The sequence below is a fragment of the Astatotilapia calliptera genome, chromosome 6 (genome assembly GCF_964374335.1).
Source record: "Astatotilapia calliptera chromosome 6, fAstCal68.1, whole genome shotgun sequence".
Taxonomy (NCBI): domain Eukaryota; kingdom Metazoa; phylum Chordata; class Actinopteri; order Cichliformes; family Cichlidae; genus Astatotilapia; species Astatotilapia calliptera.
The window spans coordinates 27,233,483-27,256,776 of record NC_137427.1 but is presented as its reverse complement, the minus strand read 5'-3'; the positions used below and the strand labels follow the sequence as shown (position 1 = coordinate 27,256,776).

At 41.7% G+C, this 23,294-nt stretch overlaps 2 protein-coding genes across 2 annotated transcripts; one reads left to right on the top strand and one right to left on the bottom strand.

The window, feature by feature from the left end:
• Positions 1–1,640: 1,640 nt before the first annotated feature.
• On the bottom strand, positions 1,641–2,938 carry dctpp1 (dCTP pyrophosphatase 1). Its single transcript, XM_026171387.2, has one exon. The coding sequence runs from the start codon at positions 2,836–2,838 to the stop codon at positions 2,353–2,355; it is 486 nt and encodes a 161-aa protein (XP_026027172.1). The 5' UTR covers positions 2,839–2,938; the 3' UTR covers positions 1,641–2,352.
• A 47-nt stretch (positions 2,939–2,985) lies between these two features.
• Positions 2,986–23,077, top strand: gatb (glutamyl-tRNA(Gln) amidotransferase, subunit B). Its single transcript, XM_026171386.2, has 13 exons — positions 2,986–3,218; positions 6,578–6,731; positions 6,817–6,930; positions 11,445–11,643; positions 12,206–12,328; positions 12,440–12,553; positions 15,443–15,527; positions 16,040–16,084; positions 16,369–16,561; positions 16,766–16,899; positions 22,335–22,413; positions 22,540–22,674; positions 22,759–23,077. Exons 1-13 carry the CDS (start codon positions 3,073–3,075, stop codon positions 22,882–22,884), a joined length of 1,647 nt encoding a protein of 548 aa, XP_026027171.2. The 5' UTR covers positions 2,986–3,072; the 3' UTR covers positions 22,885–23,077.
• The last annotated feature ends 217 nt before the right edge of the window (positions 23,078–23,294 follow it).

The following is a 23,294-nucleotide window of genomic DNA, read 5'->3' as shown; positions in this document are numbered from 1 at the left end:
GAGACAGCTGTAATTGCAGCTTGCTACCTGCCTGGCATTCATCTAGACGGTGAATATTGCGATAGCACCTACAAAGTGTCACGATCATCCATTTAAGAGCAAACTGCTGTTGTGCAATGATGTTCCCTGTGCAGCACATACGTCTGCTGTCTGCTCTGCCTGTTGTTTTGGATGAAACGAAAACGGATTTCACTTTCAGCCGAGGAACAAAACTCGCACTAGTGTGGGAATTATGGATGATGTACAACAAATTAGGGTAGCTCTGCGCTTCATTTGATTAACGCAGAAACAAACACAACACTTGCTTCTTTTTCTTCTATATAATCCTTCACTTCAAATAAAGAAGTTGTATGCGCAAATAACATTAAGAAGAGAGGAGTTTTCATATCAAATGCATACCACCAGATATGAGCAACTGCCTATTTTTTAAAGTGGAAAGCTATATCATAGACGCTGCAAATAAAGCTGTTTACTTTGAAGTGAGGCTCAGCTCGCATACAGCAGCATCTTATTGATACATGGCTGTTCTCCTTTGCAGCCTGTGGATGACTCATTCTTCCAGCTGAACGCCAGTATACACAGCTGATGGCAATGTTTGCATCTCGGAGCACATCAAACAAAGAAAATCTGACGCTTCAGCGTTACGCTAAATGCCTCACTTGAGCATCCAAATGCATTTTACTTTTAAAATCTTTGCATGCAGAAATATAGCAAGAGATTCACTTTTCACCCCGATTCTTGAAAAAAATGCTGATTTAAATTAGACAAAACAACTAAACTACCAGCATGGAGAAGCATGAATAGGTGAACAAGAGGTAAAACTGTAAATCCATTTAGCCAAATGTACACTAAATAAAAAAGCACTTCAGAAAAGGGAAGTGGTGATTTATTGCTGTCATAATTTTTGCAATTTTTAGTCTTTCATTTGGTTTAGATTTAGTAGGTTTAGCCTTTAACAACATTGTTTACCAAAAAAAAGCCATCTATAAAACACAGTTTAGGCTGTCATGGTTTGGGGTTGCAGCCAGTGGTGTAGAGGATGTTGTCAAAATTGATGTAAATATGAGCGCAGAAAAGTATCATAAGATTTTGATTTACTATGTGATACACCTGGAAAGTATCTCATTGGCAACAGCTTCATTTTTTAGCATAAAAATGATCCCAAACACAATGTCAGTGTAGTAAAAGCATATCTGGATAGAAAAACACACATATCGCATGGAAAGGTCTTACCAGAACCCAGACAACATTCAAAGAAGAGCTTTAAATGTCCTTGAAGATACCTGGAGAACTATTTCTGAAGACTACTTAAAGAAATGACAAGAAAGCTGCCTAAATAAGTTTAGACTGTGCTGAAAAATAGACGATCATAGCAAATATGGACATTAAGATTGGCAGAATTATACAAACTGCTTTGGTCTTATATGCTGAATTTCCATATACATTTATGTTTTAACAGAATTTTTTTTTTTTTAAATTAAAGGTGGCTCAAGACTTTTGCACAGTGCTATATATACACAATTTCAAATACAGGATCCTTTCATCCTTACTTCACTTAACCTTTCGCTTTCATGTGAGTGTGGGACACTTCCACGTGATTATAGTGTCTTAGAAAGAACTTGTAAAAGAAAAAAAAAGGATGGATTGTAACTGCTCTTTATTACAGCCCAAATACAAATGTCCTGATTTATGGACGTAACTTGCCTTTTCATGAATAATAAGACATTATTGAATCAGCAAATAAAGTGGACAGCAAGATGACCTGACATGTGACTGAAATCAAAACATCGATTAAGGTACAAGACTGCTTAATCAACTGCAGGCTGGTTAACAGATTACTAATCCAGTTTCATCCTTTAAAACACAAAACTGCTGAGTGAAAACATGACTCGGACTCAACTTTTACTTATGACAAAATGATAAAAACATCCAAATTTGAAAAATATGCTGATACATTTGGATGGAAAAAAAGAGACGAGACTGCCAGTTTGGCACTGATCAACACTCCACTCCGTGCTGACACTGGAGCCAATCTAAATAACTTAAAATGTTTAGTGACAAATAAACCCCCGAAAGGCGATGCGCAACAGTCCCACCTTAAACTAACAGAGGCACAGCTAAGGTCAGACTAAAACTCAGGACTTAAAAGTGAACTTCAGTAAAAGCCAACATATTCCTTGAGTTCGGATAACTCCCAGATAACACAACAGTTGAAGGTTTTCGTGGTTTCCTAACATGTAAACCCAGAAAATGTCATTTAAACCGAGCTGTGATTGTGCAGCGTTTGTGGGTCTTTATTAAACAGCAGCAGGTCCAGCAAACACACTCCACCAGTGCTCTCCCCCTCGTCCATCAGTCTTTATACTCCGTGTACTTCTTGGCTGACCCCTGCACTTTGCTGGCGGGGTATTTCAGACGGTTTAGAGCCATTTTACGGAGCACCGCTTGTGGGAGATCCACGCGACACTTCTCGGCCAGCTCCACGAGGTAGATCAACACGTCGCTGAGCTCGTGCGCCAGCTGCTCCCGCTCGGTCTCGGTCCAGTCCGGCAGGCCCTCGGCTACCTCTCCCTTCCACTGGAAGAGCTCTGCCACCTCGCCCACCTCCCCGACCATGGCCAGCAGAAGGTTGCGGGGCTGGTGAAACTGGTTCCAGTCTCGCTCGTCCGTAAAATCGGCCTGCATGCGCCTAATATCCTCGATGGAGGGCTCGGAGCTGAAGGTGAACCTCTGCGGCCGCTTCGACTGCGGCGACGCCTCTGCACAATCTCCGTTTACCGCAGCTGTGTGCGCCTCTTCATTGACCCCACACGCGTCTTTTCCGTTTGTTGCCATCATTTTCTGTGTGTTTAAACAAACTCCGAGGCTTGTAAACAACCCGCCTCTCTCCTATCCAGTGAAGAAGTCCCGCCAGTTCTCAAACCGGAAATGATGCCTCTTTACTCGGAAGCTGGAAAATACACAATGCTGGGGTTTGTAGTTTTAAACCTCAGCTAGCGGCGTAGGCCTATATACTAACTGCTACTTAAAAAAAACTACAATTCCCGTGTTTGTCAGAGCAGCGACACCAACATGGCTGCCTCCTGTGTTGCAGCAAGTGAGCTGCTCAATAATATAAAACAAATATCAGCCTTGCGTCCAAAGGCTTCGTACGCAGTTAGGGCCGTGAGCACCACAAGCCCACAGTGCCACGCTCAACTCCCGCAGAGGGCACGAAGGTAAGAAAGGGTGCTGAGTTATTGTGTGTGCGTGTGTTTATCGTCTCTGACCTGCAGGTTAACCTGCATGTTGCCTTGGTGTTGAGCTATAATAATACCTCTTTAGGGTCTTCTTATTAACAGCAGCCGGGTGAGAAAAGTCATTAACGGCAGCCTCCACTTGTCAGCCTGGTAAAAAACACTGCAGACAAAAGAACATTACTGCGTATGCGACATGATTCGCGATTTCATCAACAAAATACGCCCTGAACATTATGCATTCATGTGGTCGAACAGCTTAATATACGTTTATTAGTCTTTTAAACGGCATTTGGAGTATAAGCTTTATCTTGTGGCTCGGTTAAAAACAGTTAGCAGAGGATGGTTTCGATCCATCGACCTCTGGGTTATGGGCCCAGCACGCTTCCGCTGCGCCACTCTGCTGTGGAGTTATGAAGGTGATACAAATCTAGTGGCTGAGCTAACGGTGCAAAGATTTTCTTAGGGCTTGACCTAAGATAGATGAGGAATAATAATGGATGAAAATCAGTAGAAGCAAGATAGAACGTGTGCATGGAAGAGAGGTACAGCAGGTGCAACAGTAAAGCTGCAGGAAGCAGAGGTAAAGAAGTTGGGGTCAACCAAAGCAAAGGACAACGCTCAAAAGAGGTGAAGAAAAAAGTGCAGGCAGGGTGGAGCAGCGGAGATTAGTGTCAAGAAGGGATTTATGACACAAGGATAGCAGCAAGATGGTAGTGGGATGTATGGTTTGAAGATGGTGTCATTGACAAAAAGACAGGAAGCTGAGCTGGAGGTGTTTAGATTTCCTTTGTGAGTAACCAGAACGGACTGTATTAGAAATAAGTTCATCAGAGTGACAGTTCAAGTTTTACCATTTTGGAGACAACGTTTCAGAGTCAAGGCCAAGGTGGTTTAGATGTGTACAGAGTGGCCAAGATAGTGGATACAATGGACAAAGGATGTTAAAGATGGAGCTGCCAGGCACGGCAACAGAGAAGATTCATGGAGGTAGAGGAGGACATGCTGAGGGTTGTTGTGAATTTGTTAAAAAGTTTGTTAAAAAACTACCATCATAGTTTCAGTTTAGGTATGGTTATGTACCAGATTTTTACTACTTCCTGGATACTCAACCGGTTGCCTTGGAGCAAAAAAAAAAAAAAAGTCATGTTACTTTTATTCTACTTAAGTAGTTCAGTTTCATGTGGCTTTATGCTTCTAGCCCAATTTAAAATTAGTTATTTTTCTTTTTACTCTGTTTCATGTGAAATCTATAGAGCAGCTAAGGAAAAAACACACATTGTGTGTCCATATTAGATAAAGGATGTTGAATATGGAGGGAGACTACAGAGAAAATTCATGGGTGTAATGAAGGAGGACATTTAGAGACCTGGTGATACCAGGGGGTGCCTTTTGCTAAGGCGATGTTGTCTTTATCAGTTTTATTTAGCTTTTCAAAGGGTTAAGGCAACAGTACAGACAGCAGTCTCTGTGCTTTTGTCCATAGAGTCACTCGAAGAGACAAGCTATCCATCTGCCATGGTCACAGGATGCCGTTAGAACACTGTAATAACAGATGACGTCAACGTGTGGTGCAATGTGAAAGATTACACGGAGACAGAATAAGACAATATGGAGCCTTTCATTCAGGATGCTCACCAAGCCTCTTACATCTGTGGCAGAAATCATGTTACTGTCGTGCAGTGTATCATACATCAAATGCAGTCTGTGTCTGAATAACAGGATGCCACGAGTTAAACAGATTAATGCAGACAGACATTTTAAGCTTTTCCTCTCTGAAGAGTGCTTTAGGATTGCGTGCATGTTTCAGCTGAGAGAAACTACACAATATCAGTCCACTATGTACCAGTCATACTCCTTTAGGATATTAAATCAAGGCTACAACATAATGCAATTTAAATAACTACTGTATTATTATAGGGTCTTTACTTTAGTATAAGCACCTTAAGGCAATTGTGGTTGTGGTTTGGCACTACATAAGCAAAACTGAATTGAATTGAATTGAATTGAACATCAAAGTGGCACCTGAGTAGAACATCTGTTGCAGACACTAAGCTTTCCTACTAGTTTTTCTCAGTGGTCACAGATATAACTGTGGCTGCAATTCTTTTTGCTTGTATCTAGATACAAGCAAAAAGCGGCTTTTTTTTTTTTTTTTTTACTTCTCATCCGTAAATAATCTGCTCTTTCACGTGATTCAGTTTATTTTGAAAAGTCTCAACAGGATCTTGAGCTTTATTGTGAAAGGTTTATGTGGAACATAAACAAGCGGACACGCGAAGGTGTTACGTCCGTCCGTAGTGTGGTTATATTAAATATAAGAGAAAGAGAGAACTTTAAGAAATTAATATAGCCACTACAGTGACCATCAGAACGATGAAAAAATATTGCCGTAAACAGTTTATTTTGCCACACCACCAAACAAACGATAGCGTAAAATGAAACGATAGATGTTTTTATATCATCATCCGATATATATCGTTATATCGAACAGCTCTAAAGAAGATTATTATTTACTCTCTCTGTTAGGATTATATTTCATTTAGATGATTGTTAAAAAAAAAAATCCTCAGTGCCTGAAAGTGAGCTTAACTTTCATATTGTCAGGACACCACGACACTACCAAGAAACTGTAAGTGGGACCAGAAGTGGAAACACTAACTTTTCAAAAGCAAAGCCAGAAACTGAACAGCTGTTTTGACTCATGCTGTGCAGTTCATTCATCTTTGAGTCTGTTATGGCGTTTTTCAAGTTTTTATTAATGAACTGAGAAAGTGTAGTTTCATAAAGTTGTGTCATTTGCAGCCTACCTGCATTTGCTCCTGTCGGCCACATAGTAGGTCAGAATAAAGTTTTTAGGGCTTAAGTTAAGTTATAGTCTCCAAGCCCAGCCTCTGGGCTGTAAACAAAACAAAACACAGGTTTCTGCATACATTATTGAATGCAGAATTTATTAAAGCAGAATATGAACTGACAGAATAAGGCCTTTCAAGGTGAAAGGTCCCAGTGTCTGAACGTAGTTTCAGAGCCATATGGGAAGATGTCCTTGCAAACTCTTTGGAAAAGGACAAAAACATCTTCTTTTTCTTCTTCTTCTTCTACTTCTTTTGTGCTTTTGCTTCCTTTGTGAGAAAACAGTGTACATCAAAAGCGCTGCCAATTATAAAGTGTAATTGTAGGCATCTAAACACACTTCAAACCCATAACCCGCACGAAATTTGCTCATTTCCTTAACACCTCAAAGCCAGATTGTATTTTCCTTTGCCATAGTACACAAATACAGCCCACCTGTGTAGTTGAATTTTCTTTCATGTTTTTTGTTTCTGTACCGCGTGTCTCAGTGCTCCCCAGCAGCTGGTCGGCGTGGTGGGTTTGGAAATTCATGCTCAGATTAACTCCAGTACCAAGCTGTTCTCTGGCGCTCCGGTTCGCTTCTCGGCTCCTCCGAATTCCCTGGTGTCATTCTTCGATGCATCCTTACCCGGCACATTACCTGTAAGTTATGCTTCATGTGATTAGAATAAACGTAACCTGTCATTCTCAGATCATCTGTCCCCATAATGTCCCCGTGTGTCCCCAGGTCCTGAACAAGCGCTGCGTCGAAGCAGCGGTGATGACAGGACTGGCTCTTAACTGCGCCGTAAATAGGAAGTCGCTTTTTGACAGGAAACACTACTTTTACGCTGACCTCCCTGTAAGTTCTCGTTTTCCTGTCCTCGGTTGTCACTTTCTGTGCAGCATCTATGGATCGGTGGGAAGGAGAGTGATAGCACAGGAGACAGGGGTTATCTAAGAGACAGGACTCATTATCATCCTCCACGCTGCTTCCTTGCTTTGACTTTTATGCAAGCTGTGCTCGTCTGCTTCCCGCCTTTCCATCACAACTGTTCCGGTGAACTCTCCCAGCCGTGAGCTCTAATTTAAATGGTGAGCAAGTCTTGCAGAAGAAGCAAAAAGCAAAAAGGCAGTGTTTTCCTCACATACACAGAAAAATAACACTGAAAATGACCAGTGCTTTTAACTTGCCAGCTCATTTCCTTCAGTTCACTTCAATTTTTTTATTATCCACAGGTCATTGCCTCCTCCATGCTGTTAAGTTTGTGCTTTCTCTCTTTTATTTACTTAATTTCAGTCATTATCAGAATTGGAAAAACCAAACTTAAAGTAACTGGATGGAACTGCACAGATTCACAACTTATCATATTAACTGTGAGCTAATATTATAAATTGTAAATTAAATAGTGAAAGTAAAATAGTTGGGTGAGCAGAGGCTGAATGATCTCCAGTCATTAACCAATAATGGGCTCTATTTGGATATTGGCTGCCGGCCATTTTCTTAAAGTGGATGTTTGTGTTTTGTAATGTTGGCTATCGCACTCTTAATTGAAACTATCCATATGGTTACTGTTGAATGCCCCCTTTTAAAGCAGCAGAACAGATCCAGCCAAACCAAAACTTGTAGCAGTGTAAAGTTCGAGTGTGTGCTAAACTCATAGAGTGTATGTAAAGAAAAAAAATGGACAAAGCCATTGTGATGTCAGCCATAGGTTTCTGAAGCTCTGCTTGGAGATTTTGTTAGCATCATATCATGTTGCTGGTTTGAAGCCCATATTCGAAGGAGAGAGTAGAGTGCTAAGCATCTCACAAACAGAACCACAGATACCTGCTAAGCATAATACAAAAGTTACTAGATTTTGACCCACCAAAACTGGTGGTCAGAAAATTGCATTTAAAACATGCCAGTAGAGATCAACACCACAAATGCAGCCAAGAGATGCAATTCAGTAACCAGGACTTTCAAAGGTGTTGCCAAACAGCATCCCGCTGCAAAGCAAACACACTCCTAATTTAGCTTTTAAGACCCCAAGATGCTTAAACTCCCTTCACTTGGTGCAGTAATTGCTCCATGACCTGGAATACGCACTCAGACTTGGATGTGCTAATTCTCATCTCATCTGCACTTTTTAAATCACTGGGGATTGGCTTTAAAAAAGAAAAGAAAAATGCACCGAATGGGAAAAGAAGAAAACAAAAGTGACAAGGCCTTTGTGACTGCAGGCTCTAATGTTGTAGTTGGCTGCTGAATGTCTATATGCTGTGGTGTGTATCAACATGCAAATTCATGCATAAATAGAAAAACAGAGAAAAAAAAACTTTTTATCTTGAAGTGAGAGAAGAAAAACTAATAAGTGAATGTTAAATTAAACATATTATTTAAAATTTAAAAAAAAAAAACAGGACATGTAAGAGAGAACATGAAAGAAGGTAAGGAGGATTGCTAAACGTCCCCAGCAGGCATGGCCCCCACAGGAGTAGGTCACAGGGGGGCAGGGCATGCAGTATTTAAATATCTAACGGCAGGATGTATAAGCTGAATAGTAGCAATACTGGAAGAGATACCCCAACCTCCCAAAAAACCCTCTTTAACGGTGATATTTCCATTAAACTGTCTTGCCCAAGTCATATTCACTTTGCTTTCTGTAATGGAGTGCTTGCATGGAAAGGTTTCTCAACCCTTCAGTAGCCCTGGGGTAATTTTACTGCCAGACATTTTAAGGCTTGGGTGGAACAGACAAAATGTCATGGGAGCTCTACAGTGACTTAGCCAACAGAGACCTCCTGCTAATAAATCTAGAAATTTCTCAAAAGAAAGGTGTAAGAGAATTTTACTTTTCAAGTTTGTTTTCAAAGTGTAGCCAGCCCTGGTAAGACATTTTGCTAACAGAGCTTTGGGCAAAGTAATGAAGAGGGTAATTATGGACTAAATAAAAGTTTCATTTTCTTTGGAGTGTACCATATTTCAATGAAACTGCTCAAAGAAGTTCATTATGGAGAGTACTTTCTTGAAGTAGCAAGCAAAAAACAAAAAACTTTAGCTGGTGGTTTTATTTATTTACTTTCTCATCTAACTTGACTTTATTGTGAGCAGATGTGACTGCATAAGCATGATGAAGAACATCCATTATATGCAGATCTTTACAGATTGACGTTCTCCCGTTTAATTTTAGGGGAATTACTGATTTTGTGGCAGCAGTGCACATTTTCACTGTTGTAAATGATACATTGTCTCCTCTCAAAGTTCATCAATCTTCCAGCAAAATCCCCTCCAGAAGCGCGGGGATTATTGTTGGGCTCCTCTCGCCTCCTTGCATGTTTGTAGAACTTTACATCATCTCCTTTGGATTCATCCTCAACACACACGGCAGGATTAAGATTATTATTTTTCTTTTGAGAACTCGTGCCAGTAGGTTTTATCCCAAAGCCTTATTGATGTTTTAAATACCTAGTGTAGTCTGCTTTATAATCACTTAGTTTCCATTACTCTCACAGCTGCTTAAAGAGGGTGGTCTGTCTCAGTGAAGCAGCTTGATAATCTCAGAGTCAGAATGGCTTTAATTATGCAGATGATGGAATATTCTTCACATTCGACCAAAAGTTTGAGTGCAGTCTGTGCTCGTAAAAACCAAACGTGGAACAGGATCGAGGGAGAAATTATCCCGCCCTTGAAAAATACATTTGTAAATTGCATTGTACATTATTGATATGTTCCAGTAGAAATCCCTGATTGCATTTTGTAAAACACCACAGTTGCTCATTAAATGATTAATGCCGCTGTCCGAGCAGCATTCCTTCATTGAATTGAAATGGCAGGCAAGGCACATATATAAAGTTTTTAACAGCCCTTTAATAACATGCCTCAGCAGCTCCACGCTCATCTAAATAATTACAATTTCCTTGAGATATTAAGTTTCCAAATAAACAGACATGGCCTGGCCATTGAAGCTTTGACTTGTGTTTAATGAGAGAAATGAAATGTCTTTGTGACCTCGGCGGGGTAGCCGAGGAAAAACATCGGTGTGCAGGGGTGAGGAATTAGACGACCGACTGAGTCTTGTTTGTTTAGACTTTGGAATGAGTCAGAAAATGACTCAGGGGCTCACAATGTGGAAAAGAGTTGAAAGTGTGTGTGTGTGCGCGTTTGATCCTGCTTGAAACGGCGTGTGAGCAGACATGCATCTGTACGAGTCTCAGGAAGCGCTCATTAGGGCTCCGTGTTCTGTCACAGAGTAATTGCGAAAGCTTAATGTGGGTACAAGGATGCTGTTAACAGCAAACATGGCTCATCCAAAAAGCAGCTGATTTATTATGCAGGAAATGTAAATGGTCTCCACTTATTCAGATGCTCCCTAATGTCAGTAGTTGGTTGCACTTTCACCTGCAGAAATTGTCATTTTCAATGACCAGAGACAAAACTCGTGAAAGGATTAAGTGGGAAAGGGGGGGATTTCTGATGAGCTGCAACGGTAGTCACAAAATCTTGCAGATTTACAGATCAAATCCACCAAGAGGAGCAGAAGTTGAAAAAGAACATCCCCAGGAATCTTGTGTTGTTTTCTTCCTGTTTCTTTTAAAAGGAGGAGTTGTGGAGGTGATTGATTGTGTCGATCAGGCGCATTGTACAAAAAGCCGGTGACTAACAGCCCCCCCAATCTCTTCTCCCACGTCCTCAGTCTCCTTAGCATAAGTGTGATTAATGTTTAGGTCTTGTGATGTGGTTGCCGTGGTAACGTCGAAATTAATACTCGGGGCAGCAGGTTCTTGTAGGAATAGAGGAGCTCATGAAATATTGTGCTTTTGTGAGCAGAAACCTTGAGTGAAATGCCAGCTCCTCCTGCATTATGACAGCCAAGCCAATCGCCGTGTCTAACTGACGCTCCCCGCCAGACCTTTACACGCAGCCATGACGCTGCAAAAACTCTACTGCAAGACTTCACGAAACAGTCTTTCTTCTATAATTAAAAGGATGTATTGGTTAAACAAAGTGAAGGATCATTTCTTCATTCAGTTAAAGAGGAGATGAAATTCCTATTTTAAACACATATACACTCACTGACAATTTATTAGGTATGCCTTGCTAGTACTGGATTGGACCCTTTTTTGCCTTTAGAGCTGCTTTAATTCTTCATGGCACCAGTTCAACAAGGTGCCGGAAACATTCCTCAGAGATATGTGGGCCATATTGGCATTTAACAAACCAGTCTTCAACCAACCAGCTATCCAGCACTCATATATTTCACTATACTTTAATTCACATAGCAGCTAACATAATAATTATAGGACATGTCTTTTAATCACGTAGTAAGTTGGGGCATGTTTTCAGGTTCTATTTTTTATTGAATTTTTTTGTATTGTATTTTCTTGTTTTAGGCTGGATACCAGATCACTCAACAACGTTTGCCAATCGCAGTAGATGGCGTGCTTACTTACAGCCTCCTTGGAGGGAAAAAGAGGAACCAGGTGATGAGACAAAATGTGACCATCAAACAGATTCAGCTGGAACAGGACAGCGGCAAGAGTCTCCACGATGACGTCCGCAGCCAGACACTCATAGACCTCAACAGAGCAGGTAGCAATACAGAGGAAGAGTCTGCTCAATGGAAAAAAATCAATGATAAATCAGTCCTGCTCATGTCTTGTACATCCAATAGTGGCAGCTTATTCCTGTGATTCTCCTGATGCCATTTAAAAGCCGTCACTGAGCTAAACCGGTCTTTGCTTGATTTATTTTTTTATCAAGAACTTCAGCTAAAAAATGGACACCGGCAAATACTGTATTTACTGCGTATTTACTACTCATTGATTAGCTGTTTACTCCGCCACTGAACTGGTATTTAAAAGTCACTGGAAGAAAAACCTCAGAGTTATAATGTGTCAGAGGCCTGAGGGCTGCCAGCGTGTAGCAGCAGGTGTTTGGCAGTTGACTTTCCTAAACCATCTTTTGATTAAGAAATTAAACTATTTTTAAGAAGATGTTTTTATGATTGACAGACAGCAGCAGCAGCTGGAAAAGTCATAGAATTCCAGTGATAATGTTTTGATTTTTAAAAACTAATATTAGGTTAATCAACAAAGCAAGGGTTTATCACTGAGCTTCAGACCCTTGAGATGTGAAACGTTGCTGTCTTCAGGTGTAGGTCTGATGGAGCTGGTGATGGAGCCAGACATGAGCTGTGGAGAGGAGGCTGCTGCAGCTGTCAGAGAGCTGCAGCTCATCCTGCAAGCTCTAGGCACCTGTCAAGGCAACATGTCTGGTATGGAAATCACTCTCTGTCTCTCTCCTTCTCTCGTGCTTCCAAGCTGCCACACTTCTAAACCTAAACTTAACTCTCTCCGCGTGCATCTATTTACCTCTTTTTGCTCAGAGGGGCAGCTGAGAGTGGATGCCAATGTCTCGGTGCACAGACCTGGAGAGCCACTGGGCGTCAGGACAGAGGTGAAGAACATCAACAGCATTCGATACCTTGCCAGAGCTATAGGTAAGCACCGATAAAAAGTTTGAGACTCAGTAGCAAGGATAGCAGAAAGCGCCTCAGGCATTTATTCATTTATTTTTTGAATTTACTTTATCTGAAAGGGTCTTAACTGCACGCATGATTGCTCACACATTTTAGTCCTTTTTTAGTTGACATTTAAACAGGTCATGTTCAGATGAAATGGTGTTTCAGAGTTTTGCGTTTTGTGGTAGCTGCATCTACCAGCTTGTGGTAATATTGTCCAGGTCAAGATGTCTTGTGCCTACGATATGTTGAGCTGATTTTGACACACGCTGTAGTGCAGCTATTCTATTGTAATACTTCACAGTTGGTTACTATGCTCTCCACAGTGCTGCTGTACTTTGATTATGGCTCTTGTATTAAAAGCGGAGGTAAAATGAACAAGCTGTCAGTGTTTTCTTCTTCAGATTGCGTGAACGGCTTTTTAGGACAGTTATTAAGTTGCTGAACTATTGACATGACATATGTAGCAGATGTTCTATAGATTGGCTTTATTAGCCAAAAATCCAAAACTTGGAAGCTGACTCTCAAATTTTTACACTTACATTTCCTTTACAACCAATCAATCAATCAATCAAGTAAAATCACTTCTATTTTTACATCCCTGTGTCACAAATATTAAACATTTGCTGAATGTTCCCTTGATCATAATAAAATAGCGTGGGTGCAAACTTCACCCATGCTTGGTGGAGGAATACAATCTAGACAGTTTTTCATTTGCCAAAGATGAATAAGAGAATTAAGAGGCAGCATCCAAGAACTTTGTACAGATAGTTTTGGAGGTACAGAGATGTTTAGGAGAGAGAACAATGCACTTTTTATTCAGACTGATTAACACAGTGCTGGGGAACGAGAGGATGCTTGAGGAATGAGGAAGAAGCACACTGATACCAATTTTCAAGAACAAGGGTGATGTGCAGAGCTTTAGTCACCAAAAAGGGATAACTTGATGAGCCATACCATGAAGTTATAGGAAAGAGTTATTGAAGGAAGGCTAAGAAGTGAGGTGACGATCAGTGAGCAGCAGTATGGCTTCATGCACAGAAAGGGCTCTACAGATGATATGTTTGCTTTGAGCAGGTTTATGGAGAAGGATGGAGAAGGTCAGAAGGAGTTGCACTGAGGTCTTTGTGGACCTAGAGAAAGCATAAGATAGGATGCCAAGAGAAGAGCTGTGGAAGTGCATGAGGAACTCAGGAATGGCAGAAAACTGAGGGTGGTACAGGACATTTATGAGTACAGAGTGGTGAGGTGTGCAGTAGGAGTGACTGATGGGTTCAAGATTGAGGTAAGTCTACTCTGAGCCCCTTCTTGTTTGCAGTGTTGATGGACAGGTTGGCAGATGAGATCAGGCAGGAGACTCTGTGGACTATGATGTTTGCAGACAACATTGCAAGTGGAAGAGAGGCTGGAGAGGTGAAGGTGTGCTCTGGGGAGCAGAGCAATGAAAGTCAGTAGAAGCAAAAGAGAATACATGTGCGCGTGAGTGAGAAGGGGGCAGAGGTAACACAAAGCTGCAAGGAGTAAAGGTAGAAGAGTTTAAATATGTTGGGTCAACCATCCAAAGCAAAGGACGGTACACAAGAGAGATGATTTTTGGACCCAAGGATAGCAGCAAGAGTGAAAGGCAAAGTTTATGAAATGGCAGTGAGAGGGAGATGGTGGCACTGACAAAAAGACAAGAGGCCGAGCTGGAGATGGTAGAGTTGAAGATGTTTATTTGTCATTAGGAGTGACCAGAGCCGCCGGGATTAGAAATGAGTACATCAGGTTGATCAGTCTGGAGACAAGGTTAGAGAGGCAAGGTTGAGAAAGTGGATATAATGGATAGGGGATGTTGAAGACATCAACCAGGCAAGAGGGAAAGAGGAAGACCACAGAGAAGATTCATTGAGGTCATGAAGGATGACATGCATAGGGTTGGTGTGTCAGAGGAAGCTGCCAGAAAGAGAGTGAGATGGAGGCAGATGGTTCCCTCTGCTGACCCCTAAATGGAGCAGCTGAAAGAAGCAAAGTTGGGATAAAAAGTTTTAACTTTTGTCATTTTTAATCTGACTAGCAGCTCTATGAAAACATAATTGTCATGCTGCATTTATTAATTAAATCCATGAACTAAATACTTGTACCAGATTATTACTTGGTTGAACCCCTAACTTCCCGAAGTCTCCAATCAGTCTGGTTACCTTGGAAGGAATAAATCTCGTTACTTTGACTCCAATATTTCCCTTTCATGAGGCTTTATACATTCCTCTTTTTCATTTGATAGCTATAGAAAAGCAAAGAAAAAGCATGCGTAGTGTGACATAACCATCATATTTTTACTATGTCAGTGCCTAGAAATAGACCCAGTTTAGTAAAAGCAAAATTGCTGGATTCATGTAGAGGCATTAAGACAGGAAGTATAGTTGAAACTGACAGTAACTTGTGAAGCGTACGTTTTTTGGACTGACAGCTATTCACAAACAATTAGCTGCGTGATAGCAGCATGTGATGATTAACTGACTTCTTGCAGCTGTTCATAGATTTTGTGTCAGCTATAACTTTGCTGATTTTTAACTGAGCTTCACTTCAAACAAGCTAGTAGTCTCAGAAAATTTCAGTACTTGAGATGCAGGTTTTGGAAGTGCGTTTTGGCATATAGCAACGCTGTGCTTCAGTTATTTATCAATTAAGTTGTTTCACATTTACTCTGCGGCTGAACTGATATTTAAAAGTCACAGGGAAAACAAAAGGCTGTTTATCAGAGTTATAATGTGGCAGCACTCAGAGAGTCAACGATCACCGGCGTATAACAGCAGGTGTTTGGCATTTAGCACCAAATTATATTTGCGGTTCTGTATTTGTGTTCATGTTCTCCTTGATATTCATCAGACTATGAGATCCAGAGACAGATTGATGTCCTGCAGAGAGGAGGGACGGTGCAAAACGAGACTCGGGCGTATGATTCCAAATCAGGGTAAGAGGATGAAAAAGCAGCGTCTTCATGCCAAGATGTAACTGCTACAGCACCCTGTGACTGGGATCTCTGCCTGCTTCATTAGTCGTGAGCTTTGCTGAGGACAAACCATCATGGTAATGATGATGAATAGAGCCATTTGGATGCTGCCGTCGTTCTGTGTTATCTGTGAGCTATGTGCTACTCACAAGCTTATGAGCTCACAGAATAAGGCAGCTGAGGCCTTGATCATCCTCTGGTACCTCCCTCCCATGAGGTCTTGTATATCCGAGCTACATGGTGAAGCATGCTAAACAGTGTGGGGTGATGACCTGTGGATCTTTCTTCTCATTCCTGTGAAAGTGGTCACAGATCTGATGCCACTAGTTTGAAGAAAAGCAGGCTCACTGAAAGGGATCCCCACACATATGTTCATTCTTTGTTTTGAGTATTTTCATGTTTGTTTGATCTTCTCATCAAGAGAAACAAACATATTGAGCTATCATTTCTGATACTGCCACCTTGTCTTGTAGGGAGACTCTACCTATGAGGGACAAAGAGGGTCTTCAGGATTACAGGTGAGTGTAAGTTCATATTGTAAGTGTTTATAAAATCAGAGAAAGATCCTCTTACTGGGGTCTGGAGATTGACAGGTAGCTAAACAGACCTCACCTAAAGTGTGAACAGACGAAGAATGTGTTGTAGTTTAGGTAGGGGAATGATTGACAGGTTCAAGGCTGATGGAGTCAAATGATCAGGTGGCCAAGTGACAGCACAAGACGACCTTTTTTTCCCCAAACTTACCCGTACTGCTGATAAAACATTGTTCCCTGTTTTCACTCACCCCTCCTGCCTTTTTCAGGTTTATGCCAGAGCCCAACCTGCCCCCTCTGATTCTGTATGAGGATGATGCATCACTGCCCACTGGCATTGATGCGTGCCAGGTGGTAGTGGTGCAGAAGATAAAGGAAGGGCTGCCAGAGCTACCAAGTGTCAAAAGAGACAGGCTGGTGCAAACGTACGGCATCCTACCTGAGCACAGCTTCACTCTGGTGGTGAGTTTCTGAGTGGGAGAAACTGGGTGAAACCAGCCAGTGGGAGGAAGGGTAGTTCTTTCCTTTAAAAGCCAGTTGATCAGGTCTTACTTGTGTAGCTTGCTGGACTTTAACAGGATGTAGTTGTATACTGATGAGCTCTGCTTGTTTGATTCTAATTAGATTATATGTTTGTGAAGGAATCACTTTTTTATGTCAATGTAGAATGAAGATGGGTTGGTGGACTACTTTGAGGCTGTGTTAAAGGCAACCAAGAAGGAGCCAAGGAAGGTGATTGGCTGGGTAACAAATGAGCTGCTGGGTCACCTCAAACAGCAAGACATGAGTGTGTGCCAAAGGTGAGACACAGACACATAAACATGCTCCAAGTTCCAGGATGAGCATTTATCTAACCGCCAGGTAAAGACTTGGGGTCTCATGGGTGGCATGGTGGTGCAGTGGTTAGCACTGTTGCCTCACAGTAGCAAAGTCCCTTTTTTTGAACCTGCTAGTTGGCTGTTTGGGATTTCCACATTCTTCCTGTGACTGAATGAGTGAACCAGTTCTTTCTGTTCCACCTTTTCATTAGACCCTGAAGCACCCAGTCTGTTTCAGACTGAAAACTACTAAATAAAAGAAATAAACTGGATTTTGAGTGTCAGGAAACTCATGTAAAGAAAAAATAAGAATATTCTGAATGTTTGCAATGCATTGAGATGAAAGAAATTGATTCTGTGTTACAAATAAATTCCACTAGACATCTTTGTGGGGACCCGAAATTGGAACGTTACTATATTTGTGGGGACCAGCAGTCACTTAGGAGGACAAAAGTGCCTGTCCTCACGAGTTTGAAGGCATTATTCAGACTCAAAATGTGGTTTTAGTGTCAGGGTTACAATTAGGTTAGGCATTCATTTTTGATGGTTAGGGTAAGCGGCTAGGGAAATGCGTGTGCGTGTGTGTGTGTGTGTGTGTGTGTGTGTGTGTGTGTGTGTGTGTGTGTGTGTGTGATAGGAAGTAACTCATCAACTGATAAACACATAGCTTTGAATAAGCTGATCATTGTAAGGCTCAAGTCAAACAGCTGATCCTAACAGCAGTGCAGTTGTTCAGAAAAAAACAAACGAACTGCTGATGCAGACTTTTGACTGATGCCACTAAAGCCAAAGTTATTGAACTAGTTACACCCTAGGTGATTTGCACTGGATTAATGACCTTTCAGCCCCCCCAAAAAAAGATGTTATCTTTGCGGTGGAGTGTTCTGAATGATGGCTTTTTTATGTTTATCTGAAAGGGAGAGCACTACAGCTTTAGATACATAAATAACTCTCATCCATAACTATACAACAGCAAGCTGGGATATTCATTAATTCTGTCAGTGAGAAAGCTTTTTGGAGAATTGCTTTTTGAAGGCTTGATCTCTCCCTAAATAAGAAAGCCTGTTAGCTTGAAGATCTTCTAAAACACTCTTGACATTAAAGAGATTTTGATTTGGTATGAAAAGAGTTGCCATGGTACCTTTTACACTTGAAACATTAAAGAAAAAAAACACACGCGCACACACAGACAAAGGTACATTTCAGGCCACCAGCTATGAATAAATAACACCTGTTGTCTCCCACCGTTTCTGTTTATGGCACTGTGTGACGCTAAATGTCCGACACTAATTTCAGCGCTTTCAGTCTAGCAATTTTCCTACAGTGGCAGTTCAATAATTACTGCAGCTAAAAGAAAAATGAGGGCGGTCAAAGGCGTCTGAGCTGTTGGTCCAACTGAGATTAGCAATGGAGCACAATGATAATTTCTTTGAACTCATTAAAGGCCGGAGTCATTACACAACACATGAAGTTTAAGTAATGGACTGACGTCAGCATAGATGCTGTGTGAGCTTTGCTTTATCTGCCGTTGCCAGACTGTTGTGAAGCATTTGTGTGCGAATAAACTCCAAAGAAGCTCGTGTTTATTTATGCGTAACGTTGCACTGGCTTTGGTTGAAAGGAGGAGGGTTGAAGAAAAACAAAGAGTGGCAAGCGGTTTAGAAACTGAGTCATATAAGTACTTGGAGGAATATTTTGAGTCTTCGGAGCTAGGGAGGAAATAACCGGAAGTTGGTTAGCAAATAAAAGTTCTCCAAGTGTTACAGTAATGTCTGATGCATGACCTCTGCTGCCCTGTCAGGCCTGCCCGCATTTCCTCTCGCTCCTCTGGCTCTAAGCCATTGACTTGGATTAATGAAATGAGAAATTGGGAAGCATATTGGTGGGACAGCTAGAGAAGTGAAACTCCAGACATGTCATTAAGAGCTCATCCAGCTCAGACATGTCGCTCTCCCAGAACCCCCCCTCCCACCCACCAGGGAAACTGCTGGGGGCTGCCTGTGAGTGAAACTAAGTGGCATATTTGTGGCAGGATGGCGACAGCATGATGACAGAATTGTGAAATGTCTCACCAGGCCCACATGATGGTAATGTTAAAAATATGAAGATGTGGAAAAAATATATAATGAGGGTCCCCTATTTCGATCCCAGCTTCCTTTTTGGGGGGGGGTTTTGTCCCCAACAGCTGGATGAGCAAAAGTATCCCTTTATGTGAACCACCTAATTCATATGGGGAGATTATTGCTGAACTTAAATCTGAAGCTGAAGCTTCTGTTGTTACAAAAAGGTTTTTCAATTGAGTTGTCGTGAAATATTCAGGTTTCTTTCATTAAGTTTGCATAATTCTATCAAAAAAGAGAAGAAGAAGCAGCTCGAAGTGGCAGACTCTGGATGTATCAACTATTTATTGCATTACCTTTAGCTCTCTATTTTAACAGAATATTCACACCTTATTATTCTTTTCATCTCATCTGTTCATTCTTTGATTTCTGTCAACTTTTCAGCTGTGCTACCACTCTCACCCTTCATCCTCTGAATTATCATCTAGTTTAACATCATTTTCTGGATTCTGAAGAATCGACTTCATTGCTCACAAGGAGAGTTTTCTTGCTCACAGGCGGTCTATTATCAGATGTTTTCTTTTTCATCTTCAGTCCACTGGACTCGGCTGTTTTCTTATTCCTAACTCGAATGCTTGTCAAAAACCTGCTGCTGTCCTTTTCACGTTCTCTTTGTAGTTTGTCTTGGCCTTGGGTGATGGGGAAACAGCGACAGGAGACACAAAAGCTTAGTGCCTTCCTGAGTATTTGATCTTGCCGATACGTTCAGTGCGCTCATGTATATTTATATCCTGATCAGTTGTCCTCACAAGCTGAAAAGAAATATTACAAGATGAGGCGATGATGTGAATATTAGCCCTGCTGGATATATGAAATGATAACACTACCTGATACTTTGGACAGAAGTATTAATCCGTCTACAGTGGAAAAAAAAAAAATATATATATATGTATATAAAATCCACTCCAGGATTATTGCATTTCATAAATGACATGGGTAGTAAACAGAGTCAAGGCTCCCAATAGGCGGCACCAGTCACCTGTGCTTTCTCATGGAATGAGAGACCTAGAAGGCACGGCTCATTTTGCTCCATGTAGCATCTTAGCCCAATCTCTTCCCACAGCAGACGGATCCACTTATTTGATCTGCCATAGGTTTTACCCACGATGCCCTTCCTGATGCAACCCTCCAGGCTTGAGATCAGCACTTGGAGCAGACTAGCTCGAGATGCCCTGAGGCTAGGTTTGTGCTTTCTCTCCCTGATTGGTGTGTAAAGTGAATGTGTTAATCACTTCACTGCAATTTTAAACAGTTATTCATAATTTTTGTTACTAAAAAACACAAGGGGTTCCCACAGGTGTTGATTCTTAACTTTAACTAATTCACTATAATATTGCCTGTAACATTTTCAGAGATGTATTCATTACTTTATAATTATTTTGACCATTTGTGCAAGACACTTTTTTTTTTTTTTGCTCTCGGAGGAGGCGGACGCACTTTTTCTCCTTCTCCTCTCCCTTATCTTCCCTGCTTAGTTCTCATGTCCTTGTCTAGTCTCGTGTTTTTTGTATTACTTTTCCCTGGAACACACTCTCACAGTCTGTTTCTAAAACCTAAAGAGAATTATGGATTTGATCAACTGGTCTCTGAATGCTATTGACACCCTTTTCTCAACGAGAAGTCCTGGCTCGGGAGAGCCCGAGTGCCCTGGAGGGACTTTCCCTGCCGGATACACGATGGACGGGTGGCAGACATGGAGGATCGTGTGCCTGGCGGGACTGTCGATCGAGGACGCTGAAGATATCTACCTATTCGGAACCATGGTAACACCTCTGAGCGGACGTTGGATTACATCTTGGAACAGCTGACTGCGGTCGTGAGGTCTCAGAATCTGCTCTTTGAGCAAAAGAATGACAACACCACAAAACTGAAGGTTAATAACATCATGGAGAAACTCGCGGTTCTCCAACGGGAGATTGAGAAACCAGTGTTGGAGTGTTAAAGAACAGCTTTGAAATTCTCATGAGTTGTTGCAAAAAGAAAAATTACCATCATAATCCGGCTACCCCTTCTGCACCAGCTGTGGGCTCAAGGCTGGAGCCAAACAAAAACTCCCTGATAACGACTGTGTTGAGTCTGTTCCTTCCCATTCCCTACAAGGCCACCTGGGTTGGCTGGAAGACTGTTTACTTAGCCTGGCAGGGCGAAGGACACTGTCTCAGCTGAACTATGGACACGCAAACACATACTGATACGGATAAGCACTCACTGACGCATCACCCTCCCTACCCCGGATCCAACACCACCTCCAACGCTTACCTCCCCTCTGATGTGGACATCGGGTCAGCTGGAGGCGCAGTCGAAGATCAGTCCCAGATCAGATGTACACACTGGAACACTTTCCCATGTTGCTTGTCTGCGTTTATTGTGCTATGGTGTGTTGATATCTGTGCATTCCTGTATTATCCTTTTGTGTTACACATTTCGATGTTTTTTTCCTCGCTACCTAGCCTGACCTGTCTCCCCAATGTGATGTTTGTGTATTATATGTACGGTCGGCAAGGTCTGTCATCTCGGTTGTGGGCAAAAGACCTGCAACTGACAAATAAAGGCTATCTCATCTCATCACTTCAAGCTATTTAAAAATCTCTGCTTTTATTCAGTTGATTGCAGTGCAGCAGTTGTCTTACAGATGTCTCTGAGGCTGACGGACAGCTTGGGAGTTTCATAATCCATTTTAGCTTTCTTTTTTATTTTGCTATTAAACCAAAAACGTGTGGCGGTTAACAATCACTGCCCTTGTTTATAACGACGAATACTTTTTCTAACGATCATACATTTTAGTATTGCTGTGCTCCAGAAAACCCTGCATATATATTTCAGTGTCACTGGTTTGTGCTCGCAGCGTGGACTGAGTCGAATATTTCGCCGTGCTTGTCAGTCGCATAGCTGCATATGCAGCAACAGCAGCAACGGTTCGTTGCCCCCTGAGGAAAAATGGGTGATCTCATGACAGGTGGAGATGATGTGTCACAAACATATCAGAGTTTTTGTTGGTGCAAGTAATGCACACAATATAAGGGTACATTTTTATTGATGCAGAAAACTATTTTTCGGATGTGTCGGTCATGGATCGTAGACCTCTGGTGCTCCATGAAGCCCACTTTGGGAACGGCTGGCCTATGGAATAAACACGGAGGCAAGGAAAAGACAAAACATCGCAGGCAAATCACAAATGTTGATTGATTCTTTTGTCCTTTCGGTGCAATCCTCTTCCCATCTCTTCTACCATTTATATCACAAATTCAAGTCCATCTATTAAAGTGTGATTAAATTACCGCTTTAATTTGATTTTAGCCCAATCTCTCCTTCTGCCCTGGCGGAGCTGCTGGAGCTCCAGGAAAAAGGACACATCTCCTCTTCAGTTGCCAAGCAGGTCAGTCAGCTACACAGACAATGCAATTATCCCCTTTCGGTCTGTCATTCAACACACGCAACCCAGCTACCGCTTGTTTGTATTCTGCTTCTCACCTGCGTTTCACGGGTTTCTCCGTGTTCTTAGGTGTTCCAGGAGATGTGGAGGTCACCAGGCAAGACAGCCCTGCAGATCACCCAAGAGCAGGACTTGGGGCTTGTTAGTGACACCGCACAGCTGCACATCATCTGCCAGAAGGTGGTGGACTCGCATCCAGATGAGGTCAGGGCTCACAATGTCGCGTGTAATCACGAGTGAAACATCTCAAAAACATGTCCAAAAATCCCTCTGTGTGCCTCTCTGCAGGTTCACGCGATCAGAAGCGGGAACAAAAAAGTTCTGAACAAGTTGATGGGTCTGGTTCAGAAAGAGACCAAAGGAAGAGCTGATCCAGTTCTGGTGAGGGCGATTCTACAGAAGAAGACCTCGTGAAGATCGCACTGTAGTGTGAGACGCAACTGCATCAGTCTGACAATAAGACATGTTAGAAAAATAAAAACTATTTTGGCCTAATGGAAAAATCAGGCCCCTATTCTTATTTTTGACTTTGACATTTTGTAAATATTGAAATCTATTCTCGTCTGTATTTATATGTTTGAGAAGTAATAAAGTTTTCAGACTGTGACTGTCTGTAGCGGAGGTGCATTGCCGTTCAGTTTGTTTTGCCAGTGAACAAACAGAATTTCGAATCTTTCTTAGGATGTCCACTCATGGTGATAAGATGGTCAAGGTGGCTTTTATGTGCAGTTCTTTTATTTAAATCTAGTAGTCATGGCCATCAGGGATGGCTGAAAAGCTGATCTTAAGTATTATTTCCCTTAAAGCGAATGTGTGTAATTCAG